The sequence below is a fragment of the Stigmatopora nigra genome, chromosome 5 (assembly GCF_051989575.1).
Source record: "Stigmatopora nigra isolate UIUO_SnigA chromosome 5, RoL_Snig_1.1, whole genome shotgun sequence".
Classification (NCBI taxonomy): domain Eukaryota; kingdom Metazoa; phylum Chordata; class Actinopteri; order Syngnathiformes; family Syngnathidae; genus Stigmatopora; species Stigmatopora nigra.
The window spans coordinates 7,187,092-7,208,562 of NC_135512.1; the positions used below are offsets into that span (position 1 = coordinate 7,187,092).

At 43.3% G+C, this 21,471-nt stretch overlaps 3 protein-coding genes across 4 annotated transcripts; 1 reads left to right on the forward strand and 2 right to left on the reverse strand.

Moving 5' to 3' along the window:
* Positions 1-196: 196 nt before the first annotated feature.
* hook1 (hook microtubule-tethering protein 1) lies at positions 197-7,171 on the reverse strand. Of its 2 annotated transcripts, none has more exons than XM_077717656.1 (22): positions 6,933-7,171; positions 5,889-5,974; positions 5,617-5,689; positions 5,405-5,455; positions 5,069-5,201; positions 4,844-4,911; positions 4,522-4,584; positions 4,305-4,379; positions 3,618-3,781; positions 3,307-3,447; positions 3,019-3,220; positions 2,770-2,880; positions 2,617-2,704; positions 2,444-2,510; positions 2,230-2,370; positions 2,068-2,155; positions 1,954-1,985; positions 1,700-1,782; positions 1,522-1,622; positions 1,339-1,440; positions 1,205-1,273; positions 197-1,131 (listed from the first exon to the last, which is right to left on the reverse strand). In XM_077717656.1, exons 1-22 carry the CDS (start codon positions 6,975-6,977, stop codon positions 970-972), a joined length of 2,145 nt encoding a protein of 714 aa, XP_077573782.1. In that variant the 5' UTR covers positions 6,978-7,171; the 3' UTR covers positions 197-969. The 2 variants fall into 2 exon arrangements, with proteins under 2 accessions (XP_077573782.1, XP_077573781.1); XM_077717655.1 differs by having other exon boundaries at positions 2,444-2,513.
* Positions 7,172-8,398: 1,227 nt separating this feature from the next.
* Positions 8,399-11,620, forward strand: LOC144197211 (E3 ubiquitin-protein ligase RNF170). The gene is made up of 6 exons (XM_077717871.1): positions 8,399-8,602; positions 9,386-9,473; positions 9,724-9,820; positions 10,595-10,668; positions 10,914-11,024; positions 11,120-11,620. Exons 1-6 carry the CDS (start codon positions 8,532-8,534, stop codon positions 11,396-11,398), a joined length of 720 nt encoding a protein of 239 aa, XP_077573997.1. The 5' UTR covers positions 8,399-8,531; the 3' UTR covers positions 11,399-11,620.
* Positions 11,621-11,661: 41 nt separating this feature from the next.
* On the reverse strand, positions 11,662-21,271 carry pfas (phosphoribosylformylglycinamidine synthase). Its single transcript, XM_077717870.1, has 26 exons — positions 21,116-21,271; positions 19,898-20,017; positions 19,533-19,668; positions 19,290-19,395; positions 18,910-19,108; positions 17,890-18,136; positions 17,704-17,828; positions 17,358-17,486; positions 17,142-17,279; positions 16,937-17,065; positions 16,579-16,652; positions 16,354-16,510; positions 16,225-16,286; positions 15,973-16,134; positions 15,142-15,378; positions 14,824-15,054; positions 14,587-14,767; positions 14,300-14,383; positions 14,081-14,236; positions 13,812-13,934; positions 13,590-13,735; positions 13,312-13,519; positions 13,129-13,220; positions 12,778-13,042; positions 12,237-12,377; positions 11,662-12,173 (listed from the first exon to the last, which is right to left on the reverse strand). Exons 2-26 carry the CDS (start codon positions 20,013-20,015, stop codon positions 11,863-11,865), a joined length of 3,957 nt encoding a protein of 1,318 aa, XP_077573996.1. The 5' UTR covers positions 20,016-20,017; positions 21,116-21,271; the 3' UTR covers positions 11,662-11,862.
* Between the last annotated feature and the right edge of the window lie 200 nt (positions 21,272-21,471).

A 21,471-nucleotide genomic window follows, 5' to 3' on the forward strand; every position in this document is an offset into this window, starting at 1 on the left:
GAATCTTTAAAAAAGAATAACTAGGCACACTTACCCGATTTTCCCCTGCATGTGGTCAGTTATTAGAAATGTACACACATAATATAGATACTACTACTACTACTAAACATGACACCAGAAAATTCATAAAAAGTCATTTAATTCCATCATAATTTTGCGTCAAAACATTTCTTTTAAGACAGTCATTTTAAGACAGTCATCACAGATATATTTGGACAGCATTACTTTACCATATAATACAAGAAAATTCTCAAAGGTCTAATCAAAATGAAATACATATGCATATTAACACATCATGACAGAATAAGCCTGCCTAATGTTGATAAAGCACTTAGCAAAGCCCTGAACATCAACTCCCCCGATTAAAAACTATACCATTGTAGGAATCCGGTTTTAATTCTAAGACATTTGGATTTTGGAAAAAAAAAAAGCTGGTGTTTAAGTGCAACTCCATGGTTAACAACATGAGACCGTCACCATTTTGAGCCCCCTGATTGGCATTAGTGAAGAGTCGGTGGCCGGCACCAAATCTACCAAACATAATGCAAGTTTGGATATCACTGTCCTCTATCGTGAAAGTAGTTAAAGGTTGTCAGGCTTCTGTTGCATCCTCTTTCTGATGATCTGGTGTCGAGACAATTTCTAGTCAGCCGAGCGGCCTGGATCCCCATCTTCCTTCAGCCCTTGGCACGTCGCCGACATGTTAAGGTCACTTGAGACTGGATTGGTCTTATTTTTCCCTCAGGGATTTCACTCCATTTTGCCAAAGCAGTGGAGAGAAATGACCCAATACGGTCAAAATAAAAACTATTGCTAGAGCGGTAAAGTTGCCAGAGCGGCAAGTAGAAAAAAGAATGTTCTTCTACAAAAAGACCTAAATAGCTAACTTTGTGAGTAATGTATATACTTTTTTTTACAATAAAGGCCAGAAAATGCTGACCGAGTTAAACATGGGGGCTCCAAACAACTCTACTTGGAGGTCGTGCCGGGCACGCTGATGGAAAGCACGGGGGGAGGGGAGTTGGACACTTGCCGTTGTTGGGACAAGAAGGACTGGCCAGAAGTGGACAAAGCGCCACCAGCGCGGCCACCCAGACGCGACTCCATGGCCAGCTTCTGAAAGTTCAAACTCTGAAGGGCGACAGCATGTTCTTGAGTAACTTGAGCGTGGATGGCGGCTTCAAAAGTGCATCTTGGAACTTACCTTGTTGTACCAAGCGGAGACTATCAGTTTCTCTTCGTACTCGCGCAGTCGGGCCTGCTCACACTGACGCTGTGGAGCCGTCCAGATTGGCCTTAGTTTTCTCCCAATGTGACAGAGGAACATAGTAGAATTACCTCTAGGTTGAGGATCTGCTTGTCTCTGTCAGTCACCTGGTTCCTCAGAGCCTGAATCTCAGCGGTTGCTGGGTTCAATTTAGGGTCTAGAGCTCGGATCACCTGCAGGCAAAAAGAGGCTCAAACCTTCAACTTCTTAAGTGGAGGAAAAAAATAGAACTTGATTTCACTCTTGTCACTCACATTTCGAGCTTTCTCTAGGTACATTTTGTATCTCTCCTCCATGGCCCTCATGTCATCATCCTTCTTTTTCAGCGCAGCCATGAGCTCGTCCAATTTTAATGCTGATATAAAAAAAATAAAAATAATTGGACTGATTCGGGTGGGGAATTCCGTCATCTCGTCGAGACGAGACACTCACAGGTTTGAGTGTTGTCGGGCTGGAGGTCCTCCAGAAGCTCTTTCTTCTTCATGATTTCGTCCTGGGCCTCATTCAGCTGGACCCTGATGAAACAAGCAAAAGGCCTCTAACTGTAAAAAAAACATCCAGATAGTATTGCTGGGGCATCAAGACCTTGTCGCACAAAAATGGTCACATGGCAAAAGTGGGTATATCAAAATATGTATGCCTTCAAGTTCCACCCAGAATCATAGTCCATTCAGTCCGATACTTACATGTGAGCATCCAGTTTCCGCTTCAGGTTTGACTATGTGTCAGGGACAGGAAGGACAGTTATTAATCAATGTATTCAAAGACAATTGTCAATAGACATCTGCCAGCAGACTCACGTCATCAGGCTTGACCGCCTGACTCTGCAAAGCCTTTTGGAGGTCTTCAACCTGCTGCTGCAGCTCCCCGACTCGTTGGCGACTCAATCTGCACTTTGGGAAAGTAGGAATAAGGCAGAGTAAGGACACTGAACAATGAATCAGGCTGCAAGGAAGGGTAACCTGTTCTCCGTGTCCAATCGACTGCGGCTCTTGTGAGCGTCCTCCAGCTGAGCCTGCAGAGATGCGATCTTCTCTCTCTCAAACTCTTCCTGCTGCACTCTAAGCATCCTGTTCTCGTGCTGAAGCCTGATGAACTTCTCCCTACGCGCCAACGACAAAAGTCAGCGTCGGGCTAAACGGTCAGCCGTCGTACATGTTGACGGGACTGTTGCACCTGTGCTCGATGGGGATCAGTTCTGCTGCTAGGTTATCGTGACTGGGGCTTGTGGAATGCAGCATACCTGCTGCACACCAGAGAGAACCGTTGAGGATAATTTTTCCAAATTTTGTTGTTGACCAAGACAACCAATTATGGAATGACCCAAACATTTTGTGAATGCACTCTACCCGCTTGGGAGAGTTGGTGCTGTTGCACTTGGGTGCACCGAAGCTCCTCATTGAGTTCCTTCAGAGAGTCTCTCTCCACAATGATGCGCTGCAGGTGGATGGAAAAGTTACTCTCATTTCCCAACACCCTCCCCAGTTCCTCGAAAGACCCACCTCTTTCTCCTTCGTCGCCAGTTCGTATTTCTCTTCCAGCCTTTTCATTTCAAAGTCGTGATTGTCCGCTCGCCTCGCCTCGTCTGACAACTTCAAGTGTAGCTCATGGACCTGGAGGGGCGCAAACAACCAGAATACACCCAATCAGGGAGCCTTTGTTGTTTTTTTTTTGTCTTTTCAAAATAAATCAAGGACGTAGAAATAATTCTCAAAACTTTTTTTTTTTTTTTTTTAAATACATCTGACTACCTGGCGCTTATACGTTTCCAGCTGTGCCCGGGCGGCGTTGGCCTTGCGCAGTTCCTCCTCCAGGCTGACGGTGTTCTGCATGTAGATGGTGTTGTTTTCCTCCAGGAGCTTCATCTGTCTCTTCAGGTCCCCCAGGTTGTCCAGTTTACGCTTGTACGTTTCCACCGAAGCCTCCAGCATCACCATTCGGTCTGAACAGTTCCTAAAAGGCAAAATGAGATGTTTTCACTTGCGTGGGGAACCGTGAGCCAAATAATATTGCTCATCTATGGGCAAAAGCCAACAGACCTCAGTACATCCAGCTCATCCTTGAGTGACCTGGACTCCTCGGCCAGGCCGGTCAACTCGTCGTTGCGGTGCTGGACTTCCACCAGCTGCTTCTCCAGCTCTTCGCAGTGGATCCTGTAGTCGTCCTTTGCGGCCTCCAGCCTGACAAAATTAAAACAAATATTCCGACATTTACAAAATACAGCCGTCAGAAAAAAAGAAAGAAAAAAAACCCAAACAAAAATCTAATTCTCATTTTTATAGTTTTACTAAAATGTCCCATTTATTTAGTGATCCCCCAAGGTACAAATTGGTAAGAGGGGGTCACCTACCTGAAGTTCTCCTCCTGCAGCACTTCTAGCTGTTGCTGTAGCTGGCTGTGCTTCCTACCCGACGGCGTGTTGGGGTCGTCAAACGTCTCCAACTGATTGGCTCGGTCAGTGAGGACGTCGTTCTCGGCGAGCAGGCTGTTATGTTCCTCTTGGAGAAGAGCCACCTGATCAAGAAGTTCCAAGAAGAAAAACACCGGTAGATAACCTTGGAGAACGAGACTCTTAAAACACTGGCGGTGGTGGTGAACAGAGTGCAGGTTAATCCATGCACAAACACTCAGTTGGCAGTTAGTCAGCCCACATTTGCCTCCTGAACCACTGAATAAAAATGACTCAAATCACACATCGTGTCCATGTAGCAACCTTAATGGAGCCCCGTTAGCCGAGTTAGTGTCAACATCCAAACAGCACGGGGATTAGTTTCGCTCATGTGGTGCTTACCTGACGGCCCGGCGGGACGGCAAAGGGAACGACAACCGAATCTGTCGAGAGTGATTGGTCAGTCAGTGCCCGCTGCTGAGCGGAATGACTGCAGAGTGGCCGGGCAGACTATATAAGCTCACAATCCTTCTGCCACAGCTGCTCCAGACAAAGGCAATATTTTGTTTACACTGGCCCGCAGACGAGTGTGCATGTGCTCTTGCTGTGTTTGTGTGCGAGGGGGTCCTTTAAAAGAAGTGGAGTCACCTGTTGGTCAAGCTCCTGGCAGCGTTGCGCGAGCGCCTCTTTCTCCGACGTGACTTCCTCCAGAGCTTTTCGGAGCTGAACACATCCGGCAGAGAAAAGCGGAGTATAAATGACTGCATGCTCATTTGTGCTTGAACTCATTGGCGTTGAAATCCAGAGAATTCCGTGACATTTTAACTTCAGAGGCTCTGGCAGGGAAGGAGTTAATAGTACTGACCTGCTGTTCGAGGTCTCCAGATAGCTCTGCTCCTATGGGGGCCACAGTCTCTCTATGTAAGAGCTGTTAAAAAAAAAAAAGTTAAGGATTTCCCCCCACATACGAGGAAGCCATTTTCTTCAACAAACAATACATTAGAGTGCCTTGATTAATCGAGGATTAGAGGACAAAAAAACGCAAATTATTTTCCGATTAATCATTTCCAGACATTGTGAAGAATGAAAATCAGAATGAATAAATTGGTTTACATATTAGCCCACAAGTCATAATCCTAGTAATTGGTAACCCTACAAAACATAAGTTTATTCGATGCAGCACGAACCTCCTGAATGGCCGCCATGACGACATGCTGCACTGATTCCTCCAGCGTCATGATGATTTGGATGTACTCTGTTAAAAGATATTCACATTCAGTTGTGTGTTTTTTTCCTTTTACTTTCGAGGCCGTGGAATAAAGTAGCAAATTTGTTTAGAAAAAAAATCTAACTTAAATATATTTAGCTTTTGACAAAAATAGCATATTACATCAATTGGCTTAGCCCTATACCTTGCTTACGCTCACATCTGACAGCACAGCCCAATACGAGCTGCAGTAGCCTGCCCAGCTCCGCCGGGTTCGAGTCCTCGGCGGCCAAAGCCACATCAGGAAGAGGGAAGTCAGAAAGTCCCTGGACCAAAACCTAGTCCAAAGTGCATCAAGTTATGACTACCACAAAATGGTTAACTTTTTTGGCCTCGGCGATATGATCACATAAGCGCATACCAGACTTGATCTGAGCTTTTTTAGCCACAATGCACACTGTTTTCTTTCTTGTGCCTTTTGCTAACAACACAACGCGCCTCATTGGCCACATAAACCAGAACGAAATGAGGAGGCGCTTACCTCGCTGTAATATTCCAAAACCATTTGGAGTATCTTCTTTAGGTTGTTCAGCTGTGACACACAAAATCAGATACTATATTAATCCATTCAGTGCCATTGACAATGACAAATAACACATTTTGTTTCTATAATTTTGCTAATTGGCATGTTGATAGGTTTGTTTTTAAATATTTGGTCATAAAAATGTAGACCGGACATCTTAGCGTAGTTACCTTGAGCCTCCAGTTGTCATCCACGTCGGTTTTGATACGAGCAAGCCAAGCGTCAGTGAACCACGAAGGGTCTCTGTGCGACACACACTGGTTCTTAATGAATGGCTTAGACAAATTTTGACGAAGTAAATTCAACTTTAGAACAAACTGTTTGTCAGTAGTAGCTAGTAATAGTAGATAGTAAAAAAAAAAATAGCAAAAACTGGCTAGGTTCGTCATTGCACAGTAGTAAATGTACAATACAAATATCACGTGCATATGTGTTCTCTCACATTTGATGCAAAGCCTGTGATAAGGCAGCTCCAGAGGTCAAGTCCTCTACTGTTGTGCATGGAGCAGAGGTGTTGAAGGTCTGTAGCTGGGGAGGAAAAATGACAACAAACTGTTACCTCAAATGACACTTTAGTTAAATTCGTACACGGATTTAACAGGTTGCATTACTTATAGGGCTGCTGTTGCTAAAACAAACTGTTAGGAGTGAGTTGAATGTAGTCGCTCGACGGCCAGTTAAACGGATTAGGGCTCTAAATGCAAACTCGTGAAGATCAATAGGCCGAGTGGCTTAAAAAAAGATGTCTGATTGAACTTCAGATGACTCAAAAGCGCAGTACTTAATGGGCCCTACGAATAACACTTAATTGAACGAATAATAAGCCAGATTGTTCAAAAGTTTTCAAAGGCCACAAAATATGTCTGCTTGACATTGAAATTCCTTACAAAAGGATGACTCGATTCGTTGGGCAAAAATAGCAGCAGTCATCAAATTCCACAGTTTTTAAATCATCATATTGTAAAATTGATAGACCAGCTAGAAAGTTGAATTATTACTTACTTATGACAAATATTAATGAAATTGAAATCTCTCACAAGCATTTAGGTAAATTTGTAACTTCTAGATGTCTCACAGAGAAAAGTTTGACCACATACTTTTGTATTTAACCATAGTAGTATATTTCGTTGAATTGAGCCAAAAAGGCGTGTCTGCGAACAGACACGCGTGTAGTGACACTCATTCTATAGAAATTGTTAATGAAATAATGACTTAATTAGATGAATGTCGTCGCTTGTCTGTTTAGATAACCGGATTAAATGGTCTCGGGGTCGCCAGCCTGGCAACCTCTGTTTACATTAACTGTGGCACGCGACATCATGAAAAACTAATACTACAAGATTACAATACAACCAGAATCGAAAGCTTGTATTAGTTCTTAATGACGATTATACTTATGCAAACGTTTACCCCAAGCCCGAGCGCCTCCAAGCAGGTGCGGTGGGCATTATTTTTTGCTATCCGTGCGTCACACAACAAAACTCACCCATATTATGAGGCTTTCAACCAAAACCGTTGTGTTTTCGTCCATTTGTCCCGGATGGAAAAAAACAGACAAACTACTATACAGTGAGCAGACGGTGTACGCCCGCTCCGTTTCCCCTTTTGCATTTGACCTCACCTGCTGTCAATAGGTAACGCCTTAACGTAATTTGCGTAAGAATGGAGGTGGCGGTGGCTCTTTCCACCATGAAAAAGCCTAACCATCAAAATGAATAGCAATCCACTGGTACGCCGAATTGTATCTGGGTTTACTTGCGCTAGTCGCGTATCCAATCAACGTCAAGGTGCGTGAAATTGACGGTTGCTCGGGCAAATCACAGCCCTTCGATTTACAAATGATTAACGCCCACATTTAAAAAGCCAGAGGGAAGATATAAAGGCTATAAACAAGATGAAAAAATGCCTTCGTTTTCAAATTTTCTGCTATTTATTAATTACTAGTAAGTAATTAAACTGCCAAAATGTTTTTATCTCATCTTAAAAAAAATCCTGATGGATTTGGTGTTCACTTAAGACAAAGCAAACAGAAAAAAGGGTCTGTGATTGATTTATGAATCTAATTAATCACAGAACAAAAACAGCAAAAGAAAACAAAAATTAAACGACTCACTAATTGAAATATTTCACATCCCAAAAAAAAATAAATCAAAACACGCATCCCTGTGATGTTCGATCAACAATGACCAAAGCGTGGACTTTGGTTCAGCAACTTCTTCAACTGCTTTTTATCTCTCTTCTGTGACCCTAAATCCACTGACCTCTCCGAGAGTTATTTTTAGCTCTCCTGTATGTGTAGTACCAATATTATCGAGCCAATATTCGTTCAGACAATTCCCACATGATTATCCACACAAATCCAGTGCTGTTTTCTTTTTAAAAAATCTCAGAACGTATGTAATTCAAAAATATAAAAGACAAATACAAAAAGCCATGAGAAAAAAAAAAAATTAAAAGAATTCAAAGTAATGGTTTAGAATTAAAAAAAGAGGCAAATTCATAAACATCTTTCGCTCTGGAATTAAATTTTTACATTTTTAGTTTTATAAATCTAACATATGCTAGTAATGGTAAGAGAAATTCAAGTAATTCAAAAGCACCTTTAAAAAAAAGTAATTATATTTAATAACTGCATGTCCTTGACGGCAATTGATTTAAACTGGGAGAACTGGCCTCCAATACATAAATGCCCGATAGAAATACATACGACAAAAACCCAAGTATAACAGGTTTTAGAGTTCTATGGGATTGGCAGATTGCCTTTCCAAACAGGTCTGATTGACTTGAAATTTCTCATGTCACTGTTTTTTGTGTTGACATTAGTGGTATCACAATCAGGTGTAGTGGCGTGTTTGGTCAATAATTGTCCAGGTCAGCTTTAACCTACTTTCAAGCACGCCCGCTCATGTGACCCGGGTTGGAATGTTTCGTTTTATGGTTTGCGGGAATATTTTCCCGCACTACTTTACAATCCTAATGAGCTGCATTGAGACCAGTTTTATGGAATTGGGCTTGTACCGCGCCAAGCTTTGGAGGAAAATGTGGTTGATGATTAACAGGCAGATCTTATATAGGCTGTGATAACATGGTGGCGTCTGCATTTTACTTCCTTCTCGTCAATTTGGCTATGAGCGCCGGTCAGATCGCCCAAACCAGGTTGGGACACACTTTCCATTACAAATGATAAAAATTGGTAAAGTTTGTGGATGAAATTGTGCTATGAATGAGTAGATTTGAAACTGGAGGTCTGTTGTACTTTTACACTGAATGGGGTGAATGTATTAGAATTTATAAATGTTGGTATTAAGTGTGTAATGAATGATCCATTGTTGTAGATCAGAAATATCGATTTGGTTCGTATTTTTTGTGTGTGGTGAAATATAATGGATTCGTCAAAGACCCTTGAAATAAAGCAAATCTTGACAGCCTCTGAAAAATATCAATTTGTTATGGAAAATCTTGATGTCAATTTTAATTGTTAATTTACTAACCAATATACACTATATATTAAATTTATTAGTTTATTTAACTGTATTTTTTTAAATCTTAAGCCACTTTGGGATGAATTTTTCATATCCATACTTTTCATTGCATTAGAACATTCATATTTATAAATTATAATTATAAAGTAGACCCAATTGTTTTAATTCAGTATCATGTCCAAATTTTGAGCTGTTATTTAACTTTCTTTTATCCCATCCATTTTATGTCCCTAAAATATTGACAATAAAATTTAAATCATCAGAATTCTCAATGCGACACAATTTGTAACTTTCTATCATTAACGTGCATTTTCCACAAAATCTGAATTCCCTTTACCCACAATCGCTATTGATAGCCATACTTCCCCAAAAAGAGACGTCATCACAAAAATGTAATCATTACAGCCATTGTATTTGCCAGTTCATATATTTACCTTGGCACGGTGTCACCTCTCAGATGGCGCTGTCTTCCTTCTCAAGGTCCAACGGGTCAGGGTCACCCGAGCTCGGCCCGAGGCCAGACGCCACAGCCCACTGCCAACATGGTGAGAATTTCAGAATTTCATTAAAAAAAGCCACAACTATTCACATTAAGATGAGCCAGGGCCTTCACTATGCTAAAATGACATGTTCCATTTAGCGACTAATACATGACAAGTTCATGCTATAAAAAGACTGAAATACTACCACTCTCTTTTATGGGAGCTTTAACAAGGTCACAATTGTGTTTATTCCCTATCTACTTCTTCATGGTGCCAATTTTATTGGGGCTAACTGGCCTATAAATGTCTGCAGTCATATCCATTGACAAGCCAACCAGAGCGTCACTGCCCCGTGTGTCTACAGACTGCCAACCTGCCTGTGCAGACCAACTGCGGACACTTATTTTGCGGTAGGAGCACACGCATGCTAAGACATGTAGAGCCTTTCTGCCCCAAGCAAGCAGATTGTAAATTATCTTAAAGGTCATCATTGCTGATTGTGGGGATGTTTATATACATAGGTTAAATGTCTGATTTTTAAAAAGCTCTTTAGAAAATAAGCAATGTGAATGTAAACGTAGGGGCTAGAGTTGACTGTGATAGACGTCCAATCCATTTTAGTTAGGCAGCAAATACAACAAATTCTCTCATTCATATTACTAGTTACAAACTGATTTAAATTCACAGCAAAAAGATAAAAAGAGCCACATCTCCCATCGTCAATGGCACAGAGTGATATAAATATTTTACCTTGTGACTTTGTTTTTTTTGCTATTCTATTAGGACATAAAAAAATGTTGCTTTGTAAGGCTTGGCCTTCCAGAAAGCAAAATGGAGGCTGATACTGTTGTCCAATAGCTGTCTGTTTTTCAGTACAAATTGTTGTGCCGGCTCCCTGCTAGCGTCACCCATTTGTGTATTTAAGTCATCATGTGAAGTGTTTAGACCGGAGGCCATCTGGCACCGTTTTAATGGCTAACTCTTGCCAGCAGCTTCAAATGGAGTGATAGGCATTCTTTAATCCTATTTTTTTCCATTCACATTTGGATGGTCGGCAGTGATTGTTGGATATCTGACCCTAATGAGTTCCTATTTTGCCCAAATAGAAAATTGGCTTTAACACTTTAATATTCTCACGTCTAGTTTTACAATCGGTGTAAATCTCTTTTTCTATGCTTTTGCAGCTCCATGTTTAATCACCTACTGGAGGCACGGCCCATGGTTAGATGCAGTCAACTGCCCACTTTGTAGACAGAAGGTAAGTCATTATGTGCTGATTTACAGTGTCAGTGTCAAAATAATATAGCAGCCCTAACATGCACACAATCATAGACTTGCGTTAAATCAACAACTGTGTTTACTGTAACAACAAACCTCTTTTTATAAGGCTTGTAATTAGTTTCATGTGCACGAACTGACAGGGCATTACACAAATGATACACAAAATGTACACAATTGAGAAAAAAAATCCACCATGGCCGAGCTATGCATTCTTTTCCACAGGTGAGCGTCTTGTGTCAGCTGTTTAACGAGAGTCAACTGGACCACCAGTCCAAATACGTCGCGAGCCAAATAAGCGACTACAACAAACGCTATTCGGGAGCGCCTAGACGGGTCGGTAGTATTTTTAACTCATTTGCTGCCAGTTTCTTCCAGTCAAAACGGATTGGATGTCTAAAACAAACGTACAATGTTAAAAAACATTCTAGATACGAGACTACCTGTCGGATGGGCCCCTGCTTCTTCAACGGGGTTTGGGCACCCTGGGTGGTTTGGTGTCGCTCTTTTTCCTTCGGGTGGCCGTGTGCTGCGTGGGCACCGTCGTTTCCATGGCATCGCCAGCGGGCTCCCCAAAAGCGGCCCCGTCCCTCTGTGGGCTCTTGGGACTGATGGACGATCTGGTAGTGGTGGTCCTTCTTCTCTTGTGCGTCCTCAACGTCAATCATCAGATGTCCCCTGAAAGAGGACATTCTCAAAGTGCCCCTTAGAAGACAAAATGCTACATGTTAGTGTCTTTTAAAATGTTTTAAAAATCAATCATTGTGTATGACAACCAGCATTCTACTACTTTGGACTTTGTTGTAAATATTTGTACTGTTTTTATGTATACAAAAAAATATTTATTGTTTTCTTCCCAAAACAAAAATGGTATCTCTTGCTGTTAATTAGCCTGTACAGTGGGGCTGGAATAGAGTGGCACAGTACCCACATGCACCCCATTAAAAAAAAAAACCGATGGTATTGCAGCCGATTGACATCCAAAAGGCAGTACTTTAATGAGTTGAAACAAAACTTTAAACAGGGGTGGGTAGTCAACATAATCATTGGTTGCCCTTGACAGAGACATATCTATTCCACTTGAACTGGATGTCAACTTGAACTATAGACATCAATGACAGGCAGTGTGTTAAGAGTGACAAAATACAGCAATAAGATGAGAAAAAATGTGCATTTAACACTTTTGGCTGCACCAAGCGGCGGCATTCCGAAACATGCGGAGCCAGGGCGACGTCTCCAGTTGGGGGCGGAAGCTGCGAGGTGCCCACGGCCATTGCCAGCCCAGCGTGCAGCGCTCCGGGTGTGGCATCACGGCCAAGTGCCTGCCGTCCCCGGAACACAGGCCGGCTATGCCCAGCGGTGAGCCATTGGGATTCATGGGGTACTCCTCGGTGGGCCGGCCACCATCGTCCAGGTAACGGAGTGGGGTCAGGCCGCTTGAGGCCAGCTCATCCAGAACCCGTTGATTACGGAATTGCATCAAGCCTGCGAGAAAACAGTGAGAAATGATGCTCGCAATGGATCAATTGAAGAAAATGGATCTGGTACCTTCTCCATGAGCCACCCACACCCCCAGAACTGAGCCCTCCATGCCGGACAGCCACAGAGAGGGTGAATTCTGGATCCCCACGGTGACAAAGCGAGACTCAAACCTGCCCGACTTGTTGTGGCTTAGAACCACATTGGACTCTGAAAGACAATCAGACGGCACACTCATTTAGGAACTTTGAGGAATGGCAAAAATTGTTCAAGACTTTTTGAAGGCAAAAAAATGGACCTTTTTGCCATTAACTTGATCTTAACACAATAGAGTATGATTTTTCTCTTATGAAAACTAAAGGAGCATAATTCAATATAGGTCAACAATTCAACTTGGACTTCAATGAGAATTCAACCAAATGTTACCCTTATAAACTAAGAAAATCAGTTCAACCTATTCCAATCACTGAATAATCCATTAATCACTAACAACCGACAATCAAAAATTAAACATTTTCTTTTAGGTTTTCAGAATTTTAGCACAAAAACAGAAAACATCAAAAAAATCATTCAGAACTGGTGTTGCTTTCACCAAGCAAGCGCATCTCACCTGTGCCATCTTGGCTCTCCCCCACCCAGCCCAGTAGAGCCAGCAACTGGCAGCCATTGCACACGCCCAGGCTAAGCGTGTCATCCCTACGCCGGAAATGCTCGAATTGGGCCTTGGCGCTGGCGTTGTAAGCCACGGTGGCAGCCCATCCTTTAGCCGATCCCAGGACGTCGGCATAACTGAAACCTCCCACAAACACGACGGCGTTGAACTGGTCCAGCGTGATGCTGGCGGAGCACAGGTCCTGCATGGTCACGTCCCACGCCTGCACATACAATTGTTTTTTTTCCCAAAAATCTCATATGTAGATTGATTTTAGCATTGAACTGAGGCAGTTCCACTGTATCCTACCTCAAATCCTGCCATGAATAGCGAGGCCGACATTTCTCGGTCGCCATTGCTGCCCTCTTCCCTCACCACGGCCGCACGAGGCTGCACCGCAGCTACAACAGAACATAAGTTCAACAATTTGCACTTACGCCAAACTCAGCACAAATGAACCTACTGTCCATATTGCATAAAAGCATGTCATACCAGGCTGCTTGCAAAGTTGCACCTCAGAAGGGTCAAAAGTAACTTTAAAGTCAGACTGTGTCCTTTTAGCGAGCCCCTCCTCTTCCTGTTGAACGCAGAGCTCGTCAGCCTGCAGGCGCTCCAGACGGAAGCTGGTCTCCTCCCATGACGCTCGGAGGTGGGTCAGGGGTTGCCTCAGGACCTCTTGCCCATCTACGTGCATTGTCACCTGGGAAAAAAGAGAGAAACTGAGTGCAAATAAAAGGGAGCTGATGAAGAGGAGGAAGAAGAGGCCTCACCATCGCCTCGGGGCCGAAGCCGCTGGTCGTGCCGATATGGTGACACGGGACGCCGGCATCCGTGAATCTGCGGCACACGCTTTCTTCATCTGCCTCCGACACCTCCAGAACAAGACCTAACTCCTCACTAAAGAGAAGCTCCATGACTGCAAGGAGGGCAGAAACGTTTGAGCGGGTCCAAATTGGTATTGCTTTCTTAATGCTCAAAAGATAAAGAGGGACCTCCGGGGGCTCCCAGCGAAGGCACGTCCACGTCAACGCCACGGTTTCCAGCAAAGGCCATCTCCAGTATACAGGAAATAAGGCCTCCGTCGCTGATGTCGTGTCCGGCGCTGAGAAGACGGTCTGAGAGAGAAATTTTCATTTAGTAGAAACAAAAATAAGAATATATTTACTGTTAGTAGGTTCAAGAAGAAAGGGTTTGGACCATTTCTCTCTAAAAAATTAATTGACTATCAAAATAGTTGTTGATTAATGTACTCATTTAGTACCTGTGATTAAGGTCTGGATGGTGTTGAAGCAGGCGGCCAGGTGTTGCGGCTGTTCCATGTCGGGAGAACAATCTCCCAACTGAGCATAACACTGGGCCAATGCGGAACCGCCTAGACGGTGCTGGCCCGGACTGAGCGGAACCCACAGTAGAACGCCTGAACACGCAAGCAATGTTCAAGGGTCAGAACTAGAACGCCCCTTTGGAGTGTGCGCCTTACCTTTTCCGTCTGGATCCTCGAGATCGGGCGTGACGGTGGCCCTGATGTCCGGACAAACGGCATAGGCCGAGATTACCAGTGCTCCTGAAACACAGGCAAAATTAGCCCTTAGCGTAAAGACGTCCTCTAGATCCCCAATGTAGAGAGTCCAGATTTTCAGTGTCTATTATACACTATATATGAATTGTCACAGACATAACAGTTCCTCTGACTAAGAAGTTAACCCTTGTTGAAACTAACAGACAACAATAATAGAAACCTTGAGGAGACTGGAATAGTGAACACACCTGGTGCTTTAACAGTTTCCTTGGCTACTCGTGCAGCCATACTGAGCGAGTCCTTGCCACCGTCCACGGCAACCCCCAACTCCCCCATCACCTTACACATGGCCCTACACGACTCCCAAAGAAGCGCCCCCTCGCCGGGCAGCTTGGCGGCCCACATCCAGTTGCCGCTGCACTTCACGTCCTGGAACGAAAGCATCTGTAAGTTCATGAATTATTCACGCCGAGGCGTCCACTCACCTTAAGCGCGGTGACGCTAGCGAACATCAGGTTGGTGAGCGCTTCGCCCACCGCCATGCGAGCGCCTGCCGCCGCGTTCACCAGAGCTTTGACGGGCTGTTCGCCAATAGCCGTTGCCGCCCCCTCTAAGCTAAAGGGCGACAGGGCCACCACTGCCACATCTGCCAAGGGTGTGTGGAGGGGGCCCACGCATTGTTGTTGGGCGACCAATCCTGTCACAGATCTGTCCACCTACAGAAAAGTTACAATTTAAGGTTTTTTTTTACCTCTCTAGGAGTGTTCCTCTAATTTATTTTATTCCAAGGGTCTTTAACAAACCTTATTAGTCAGATAGCGTTTGGACGCTACGGCGGGCAAGCGCAAAACTCTCTCCAAGGCGTCTTTTACTGTGAGCTTGGCGGGAAGCAGCAATGGCTGAAGCGTGGGACTTAGCCTCTCCATCTTGAACTCCTTTTGAGGCATTTTGCCCAGCACCCATTCAAGCTGCAGGTCCACAGGATGGCGCCCGTTGACAACTGACTCGCCACCTGCTCTCTCGTCGTCCACCAGCACAATCTGTTAAAAGATGCACGCAATGAATACAATGTAGGAAGGCTAACACACTTTTTCCTCATATATTTATCCATATTTTTCCTGACTCTGTATTTTGCTGAAAAATGTACAGTTGGGGTAGAATTGGATAAGGAAATGGTATTTGTTAACATATAAACCTTGCTATAGTATAACCCAAAGGGTTTAAAGTGAGTGTAAAATGTAGTGTAATATCTCAGTATTAGCAAGGGTTTTTGTTGATGAGCGTTTACTTGATGAGTGGTTAAATGATAAATGTCCAAAAAGTAGGGCTGGGTATTGGTTGCTAATATATGTGGGATTAATTGCATTCAGGATAGTAATGAACTGAAATGTAGTAATTAGCCTATTTAGTTTAATTGTACTTAAAGAAAAATGAAATAATTATCTGGAATAAATCATATAGTACATCTAATCCATTTGTTTTGGGAGAGATGACAGCAATGGGCAGTTCATTCATTGACTTTAAAATAATATTTGTGATTAAAGGTATTCTGTATAATAATAATAATTGGTAATAAGTGGTAGCCTTAAAAAAATATACGTAATTAGTAAAACATCTGCTAGTTGAGTGTTCACCTTGCCGTCGCCAGTGATATTCCCCACAAAGTCCACGGGACATTTCTCCCTTTGGCAGACCCTCTCCAGAAAGGAGCGGTCCGACGGGCTTAGCAACAGAGCGTTGCTCTCCTGATACTCGGCCCCCCACAACTCCAGCACGCTCAGTGTGGGATCGCCTTTCTGAAACGACACCCACAGATTTGACCTCCGCCAACTTCTCCACTTCTATACTGTCTTCCCCCGAGTTTAGATCTTTGTTCCTCGGCTCACCTTGAACCGGCTGCAGTAAATGACAGCGCCAGAAGGCTCGCTCAGCTCCTTTAGAACATTTCCTGGAGAAGAAAAGGGGTGAGTGTCATCATTAAATCTCTCCCGTAACATTCCAGCCATGACTACTACCGTTCCCTCCCGCTCCTTGGTCATGGATGCTACAAATGGGGTTGCCGCCACGTCGTTCCAGACAGGCCCTCAGCGCGCGATTCATCTTCTGCTCCATCTCGGCGTCTCCTCGCTGCACGGCGCCAAGGTCCCTGTCGCTGGAGTTGTCACCTTGAACCTGCGGGGCGCCAAAACACATTTAAGCATTAGCGTTGAACCACAAGTATTGGATTTTGCTGGCCCTACTTCAACAGACGACGCCGCTCCTCCTCCCACGCCGATTCGGTACACCGGACCGCCAATCTTGACCACTTCCATACCTGACAGCATGAGAGGGGATAGCGTTAACTCATTGGCTGCCGTCGTGGGGGGTGCTGGAGCCTATCCCAGCCAACTCTGCGTTGCAGGCCAAGGACAACCTGAATTGTTGGCCAGTGAATCACAAGCATTAACACTCATACTCATACCTAGGGGCAATTTAAAGTGTTCAAACAGCTATTTATGCAAGGTTTTTGGGATGTGAGAAGAAAGTGGAGTACCTGGAAAAACCCACACAAGCCCGAGGAGAACATCTGAACTCCCACTAAGTTAGGATAAAATGTACCTTTTTCTGGCTGCTCTTTCTTTACATGCGTATCTTCAATGGAACCTATCCCTCCACTGAACATAATGGGTTTAATCCACTCTCGTCGCTCACCATTGCGCAGCCTCATGCCAAAGGAACGAGCGAATCCTAGCACAAAAATAGTTTCGTGTTTTTTCCTCACCCACACATTGAGGTCACATTTATGATGCCCTCGTGTCCCCACCAGACAGAACCGGCTCCCCAAACTTGTTGCCGTAGTCAGAAGCGCCGTTACTGGCTTCAATGGCTATTTGCAATGGTGGAGCAAAGCTGCTTGGGTACTCCCATTCCTCTCCGTCTTCCTCCCATGGGAGAATGTAACCTGTGGAGATAGAAGAGTTTTTTTTAAAATGGTGCTTTAAACAAACACTAGAGTTTTTACAGAAGTTTGTCTCTGGACCTGGTATGTGTAAGTTGCCAAAGCAGTAACCGGCAGTGCCGGCAATGACGTGGCCTCCCCGCCCGGCGCTCTGAACATCTCGGATGCGGCCCCCGGTGCCGGTGGTGGCGCCACTGAATGGTGCCACCCCTGTAATTTCAATACATTTTCTTTGTATTTCATTTGCAATCACTGTTGAGTCTTAATGTTTTTCGTCTTTTTCCCCTCTGGTAATATTTTGAAATAATTGCCGAGCATGTTTTATCAAGACTGGACTTTGAAACCACCCGCAAACCAAGATTGTGACTTTATGTTGAATTATTTCTAAAATGTTAAATACAGTTTGTGCATCAGCTGAAAACGTAACCTGTTGGGAAGTTGTGCGTCTCGGCAGTGAAGATGACGTGTCGTAGTGACTGGCGTGTTTCGTAGGGACTGGCTTGTGACGTGTCTTTGGGGTAGAGGCATTCCAGCTCCACGCCTTGAATACCACTAAAAAGACAACAGGGCAGTTCGGTCAAATCATTCGCTAGCTGGGTTGTCGGTGTCCTACCTGCTGTTGTCGCAAAACTTGATGACATTATTGTCATTGCTGAGCTTCTGGGTGTCCATGATGAGGCGGAAGAGCGTCTCCTCTTGCTCCTGCCCGTCGATGAGCACTCGTCCCCGGAAGAACCAGTGGCGGCTGTGCTCGCTGTTGGACTGAGCCAAATCGAAACACTCCACGCTGGTTGGGTTCCTCTGTATCCTCTGGAACATGGCGGTGTAGAAGTCCAGATCCCAGGCGTCAAAGGCCAGACCTGCGAGGTGCATGTGTCAAATCTGACTTGCTATGGAGTCAAAATCTTTTAGAACAACTGCCCTAAAGCAAATACAAATTCATTCAAGTCACTAAACAATCAACTACTATTCAATATGCCAATATATATGGTCGATTAAATAGGATACGGCCGATCACCAAGATCCATGTAAAATGTATCATTTTTGACCATCCTTATAAGTGCTATATCTGAATAGCAAAATCGACCACACAATTTACAAACATAAAATCACCCAGCCCTAATTTCATGATACGTTACCTGTGGTCACCTTCTTAAAATATTGTCATGTAATATTATTAGCAAATATATTTAAAAAAAAAACAGAAATGTCAGTTTTTCCTGAAAATCTGTAAAAAATATTTCCAGATTATTTTAAGAAGGCTGTGTTATGTTTGTCCTCAAATACTACAACGCAATGAGCAAATGACAAAAGTGAGCAAGCACAATAGAAGGAAATGCAAAAAAACATGCAGTTTACAACAAAGATAAAGGAGATCATCAAGTTGAAAAGTCATATTACAAGATGATTCCATGGATGGTCACACGTGCAAGCACGAGCAGGCTAATAAGAATCATGATGGCTATGTGACCCGTAATAACATTAGCATGCGCGCATGTGACAGCATTACCTCAACCAGAAGATAAAGAGCAGCAACACTGATAGGAAGCGTAAAGTAGAGAAAAAGAGGTTTGAGATGTTTAACAGCAAGATTACCAATTACTAAAACAAAAAGGAGGGATCGATATATTACCCAGTTGGTCGTTGGCTTTCTCAAGGGCTGCTCGGCCCTCGCCCATGACGTCCACCTCAAAGAAGGGCTGAGCCTTGGCGTCCACGACAAAGGAGGTGACAGGACGCTCGTAAATGCACTCGGTCATGCTGTCGTGCAGGAGATGGATGAGATTTTTCACTTCCTTCTGAATAGCGGTTACGTCCGTGTAGTTCGTCGCCTGTTAGAAAGTAACATATTTTATGTGTATATATAAAGCACAAGGGTTTTAACACATTCAATGGCTTAGACTAAATGAATTTTATGCCTATCGTCATTAATGGGAGTAGATTAGTCAATCTATTCAATGATTTGTGAACTATATTTCAAGTTTTCTAACATTTATTTTCTGGCACGGTCACCTTGATAAGGAATCGTCGAGACAGTTCCACACGTGTGATGTTGGTCAGGCCGGCGCTCTGGCAGATGGACACGGCGTTGGTGGACCAAGCGGTCGAGAAGTTCAGCCTGAAGAGCACAACAAAAAGAAAATACTTTGCTCAGAAATTTTAGGAAGATGGAAGCAGAAGAAAATGGGAAGAATAAGCAAAGCGGAGAAATATTTGAAAAATACTGTACTTTTTTGAGACACTAGGTTTGCATACCTTGGTCCAATTTCCACCAATGTGGCGCCATCTTCCTTTTTGAGTTTGGGGGTCTCACACAATGGTTCGGTCTGCATCGGTAGTCGGAACAACCAGAAGAGGACCTCTTTATGTTCCTGGCTTAGATTCTCGCTACCTGCGACACACAGCATTGACAAACAATACAATTTAAAAAGTCTCCACACACATGCTTGAAATGTCAAGTTTACGTGAGAAAGGATGAGAAAAAAATTCATTTTTATGCTGGAAAAAAGTTCAGAAAGGATTCCTCTCCATCTCAGTTTTAGTGTGACAAAAACTTGGCAATGTGGTGTGCGGACCTTATGGTCGCCATGTCAGCTATTTGACATTTGTGTCACACTTACCTGTCAACTCCACATTGTAGCAAAGCTCTGTTGAGATGGACAACTGGGGGTGGAGCTTGGCTGCCTGCTGGAGGCTCCGCCCCCTCACCTTGCCACCGTAAAACCTCACCACAGCCATTGCTGATGGGCACAAAAGAAAAACTTTTCAAAAGCTAAACACAGTAACTTTTGGGACATAATATGCATTATTTATCTAAAGTATATGTATATATTTTTTTCTTGTTTTCAGGATATGTGGGAAATATGAAATGGAAGAGTACATTGGAAAAAATATTGCACTAACTTGTAAATAACTAGACAATTCAGGTCAAAGGTCACAGAGCCCAGATATGTGGCCATGCTTTGAATTTGGCTGCTTAGACAATACTCAACTCTCTTAAAGTGCTTTCTTAGTTTGTGTTGTATTTTGGCTTTATTCACCAAAATATTTATTGCTAATAGTTGTCCCCACTTTCCCCTCAGATTTTTTTTTTTTTTTACAAATATATCATTAATAAGTCAGAATTTTTCCAAACTCATACTTGTGGAAAAGTTTCTTATTAAATTATCCAAAGCAGTAGTACCTTAATTCACCTAACTTGGATTTTATGATGTAAATCTTATTTGTGCATGCATAAAATAAAATATACCTGTATCTACCATATCACAGTGTTTCCGTTGTGATTTGAAAAAAATCTACTTTAAGGCAAAATGATTTGCATATTGTCTTAGACATTCAGTTATGTAACTCTGCTAAAGTAAGCATACCTGTTGCATCCATCATTTGGTATTATTGATTTTAAACAAAGATAACCTCATCACCTCATTCAGTCGAGGAAGATAGAGGGAATTGTTGATTTTTCTCTTGGCAAATAGCACGTAAACAACCAATCACATGACTTTGCGCAGTGAATGGGTTTCCACACGTAACAAATAGAAAGGACCAATATATGGCAGGCGTCCCTTTTCAAACAATGTGACTCTCACTTTCTCCACTCACATTTAATTATTTCAAGATCCACCAAAACACACGCTTACACGCACGTGGAATAGCAAAAGTTTTTCCCTAGGAAAACGGAAGAACAATATACTGACCTCTCCGCGTTATTTAGCCCTACACACTTATTTGTGAACAAATAACAATTTTTACCCCATTAGTAATTCATTCTGCAACCAAAGTTAGAATAGAAGCTAATCTAGCTCCTAGCTTATCCTCCACCCAAAAGTTGCCCAACTTACGTCAAAGTGTTGCAGCGGTGCCCTTCTTCTTCTTGTCGCCGAAAAGAGTGGCGTTTATTCGGCTGAAGTACGAAACAACGTGCCTTTGGACGATGGCTACAGAATGGATGCACCCGAATGACATCCGCGTGGACTCCACTGGTAGACAAGGTAAGAAGTGCGCATGCGCAGTAATCAAGCAGAGGTAGGGAATTGTAAGGAGAACCTTGTGACACTCAAACGCATCACTGGCATCAGTGTTATTGTGATATCTTTAAAAATGTATTTTAAATAATTTCCCTTTAGGATTACTTGGAATTTTGGTAGTGTGTAATATTTACATTATATTTCATTTCATCTCCTCTTAAAAAAAAGAA

Excerpts from the sequence above, each read along its gene's own strand:
- LOC144197211 (XM_077717871.1), top strand. The coding sequence starts at position 8,532 with ATGGTGGCGTCTGCATTTTACTTCCTTCTCGTCAATTTGGCTATGAGC. Across the intron at positions 8,603-9,385 it reads GGTCAGATCGCCCAAACCAG|ATGGCGCTGTCTTCCTTCTC; the intron begins GTTGGGACACAC and ends GTCACCTCTCAG. Across the intron at positions 11,025-11,119 it reads ATTCGGGAGCGCCTAGACGG|ATACGAGACTACCTGTCGGA; the intron begins GTCGGTAGTATT and ends AAAACATTCTAG.
- hook1 (XM_077717655.1), bottom strand. The coding sequence starts at position 6,977 with ATGGACGAAAACACAACGGTTTTGGTTGAAAGCCTCATAATATGG. Across the intron at positions 5,202-5,404 it reads TTTTGGAATATTACAGCGAG|GTTTTGGTCCAGGGACTTTC; the intron begins GTAAGCGCCTCC and ends ACTTTGGACTAG. Across the intron at positions 1,132-1,204 it reads TCTCCGCTTGGTACAACAAG|AGTTTGAACTTTCAGAAGCT; the intron begins GTAAGTTCCAAG and ends GTCGCCCTTCAG.
- pfas (XM_077717870.1), bottom strand. The coding sequence starts at position 20,015 with ATGGCTGTGGTGAGGTTTTACGGTGGCAAGGTGAGGGGGCGGAGCCTC. Across the intron at positions 19,669-19,897 it reads CTACAATGTGGAGTTGACAG|GTAGCGAGAATCTAAGCCAG; the intron begins GTAAGTGTGACA and ends TGTGTGTCGCAG. Across the intron at positions 16,135-16,224 it reads TTTACTGCAGCCGGTTCAAG|AAAGGCGATCCCACACTGAG; the intron begins GTGAGCCGAGGA and ends GTGTCGTTTCAG.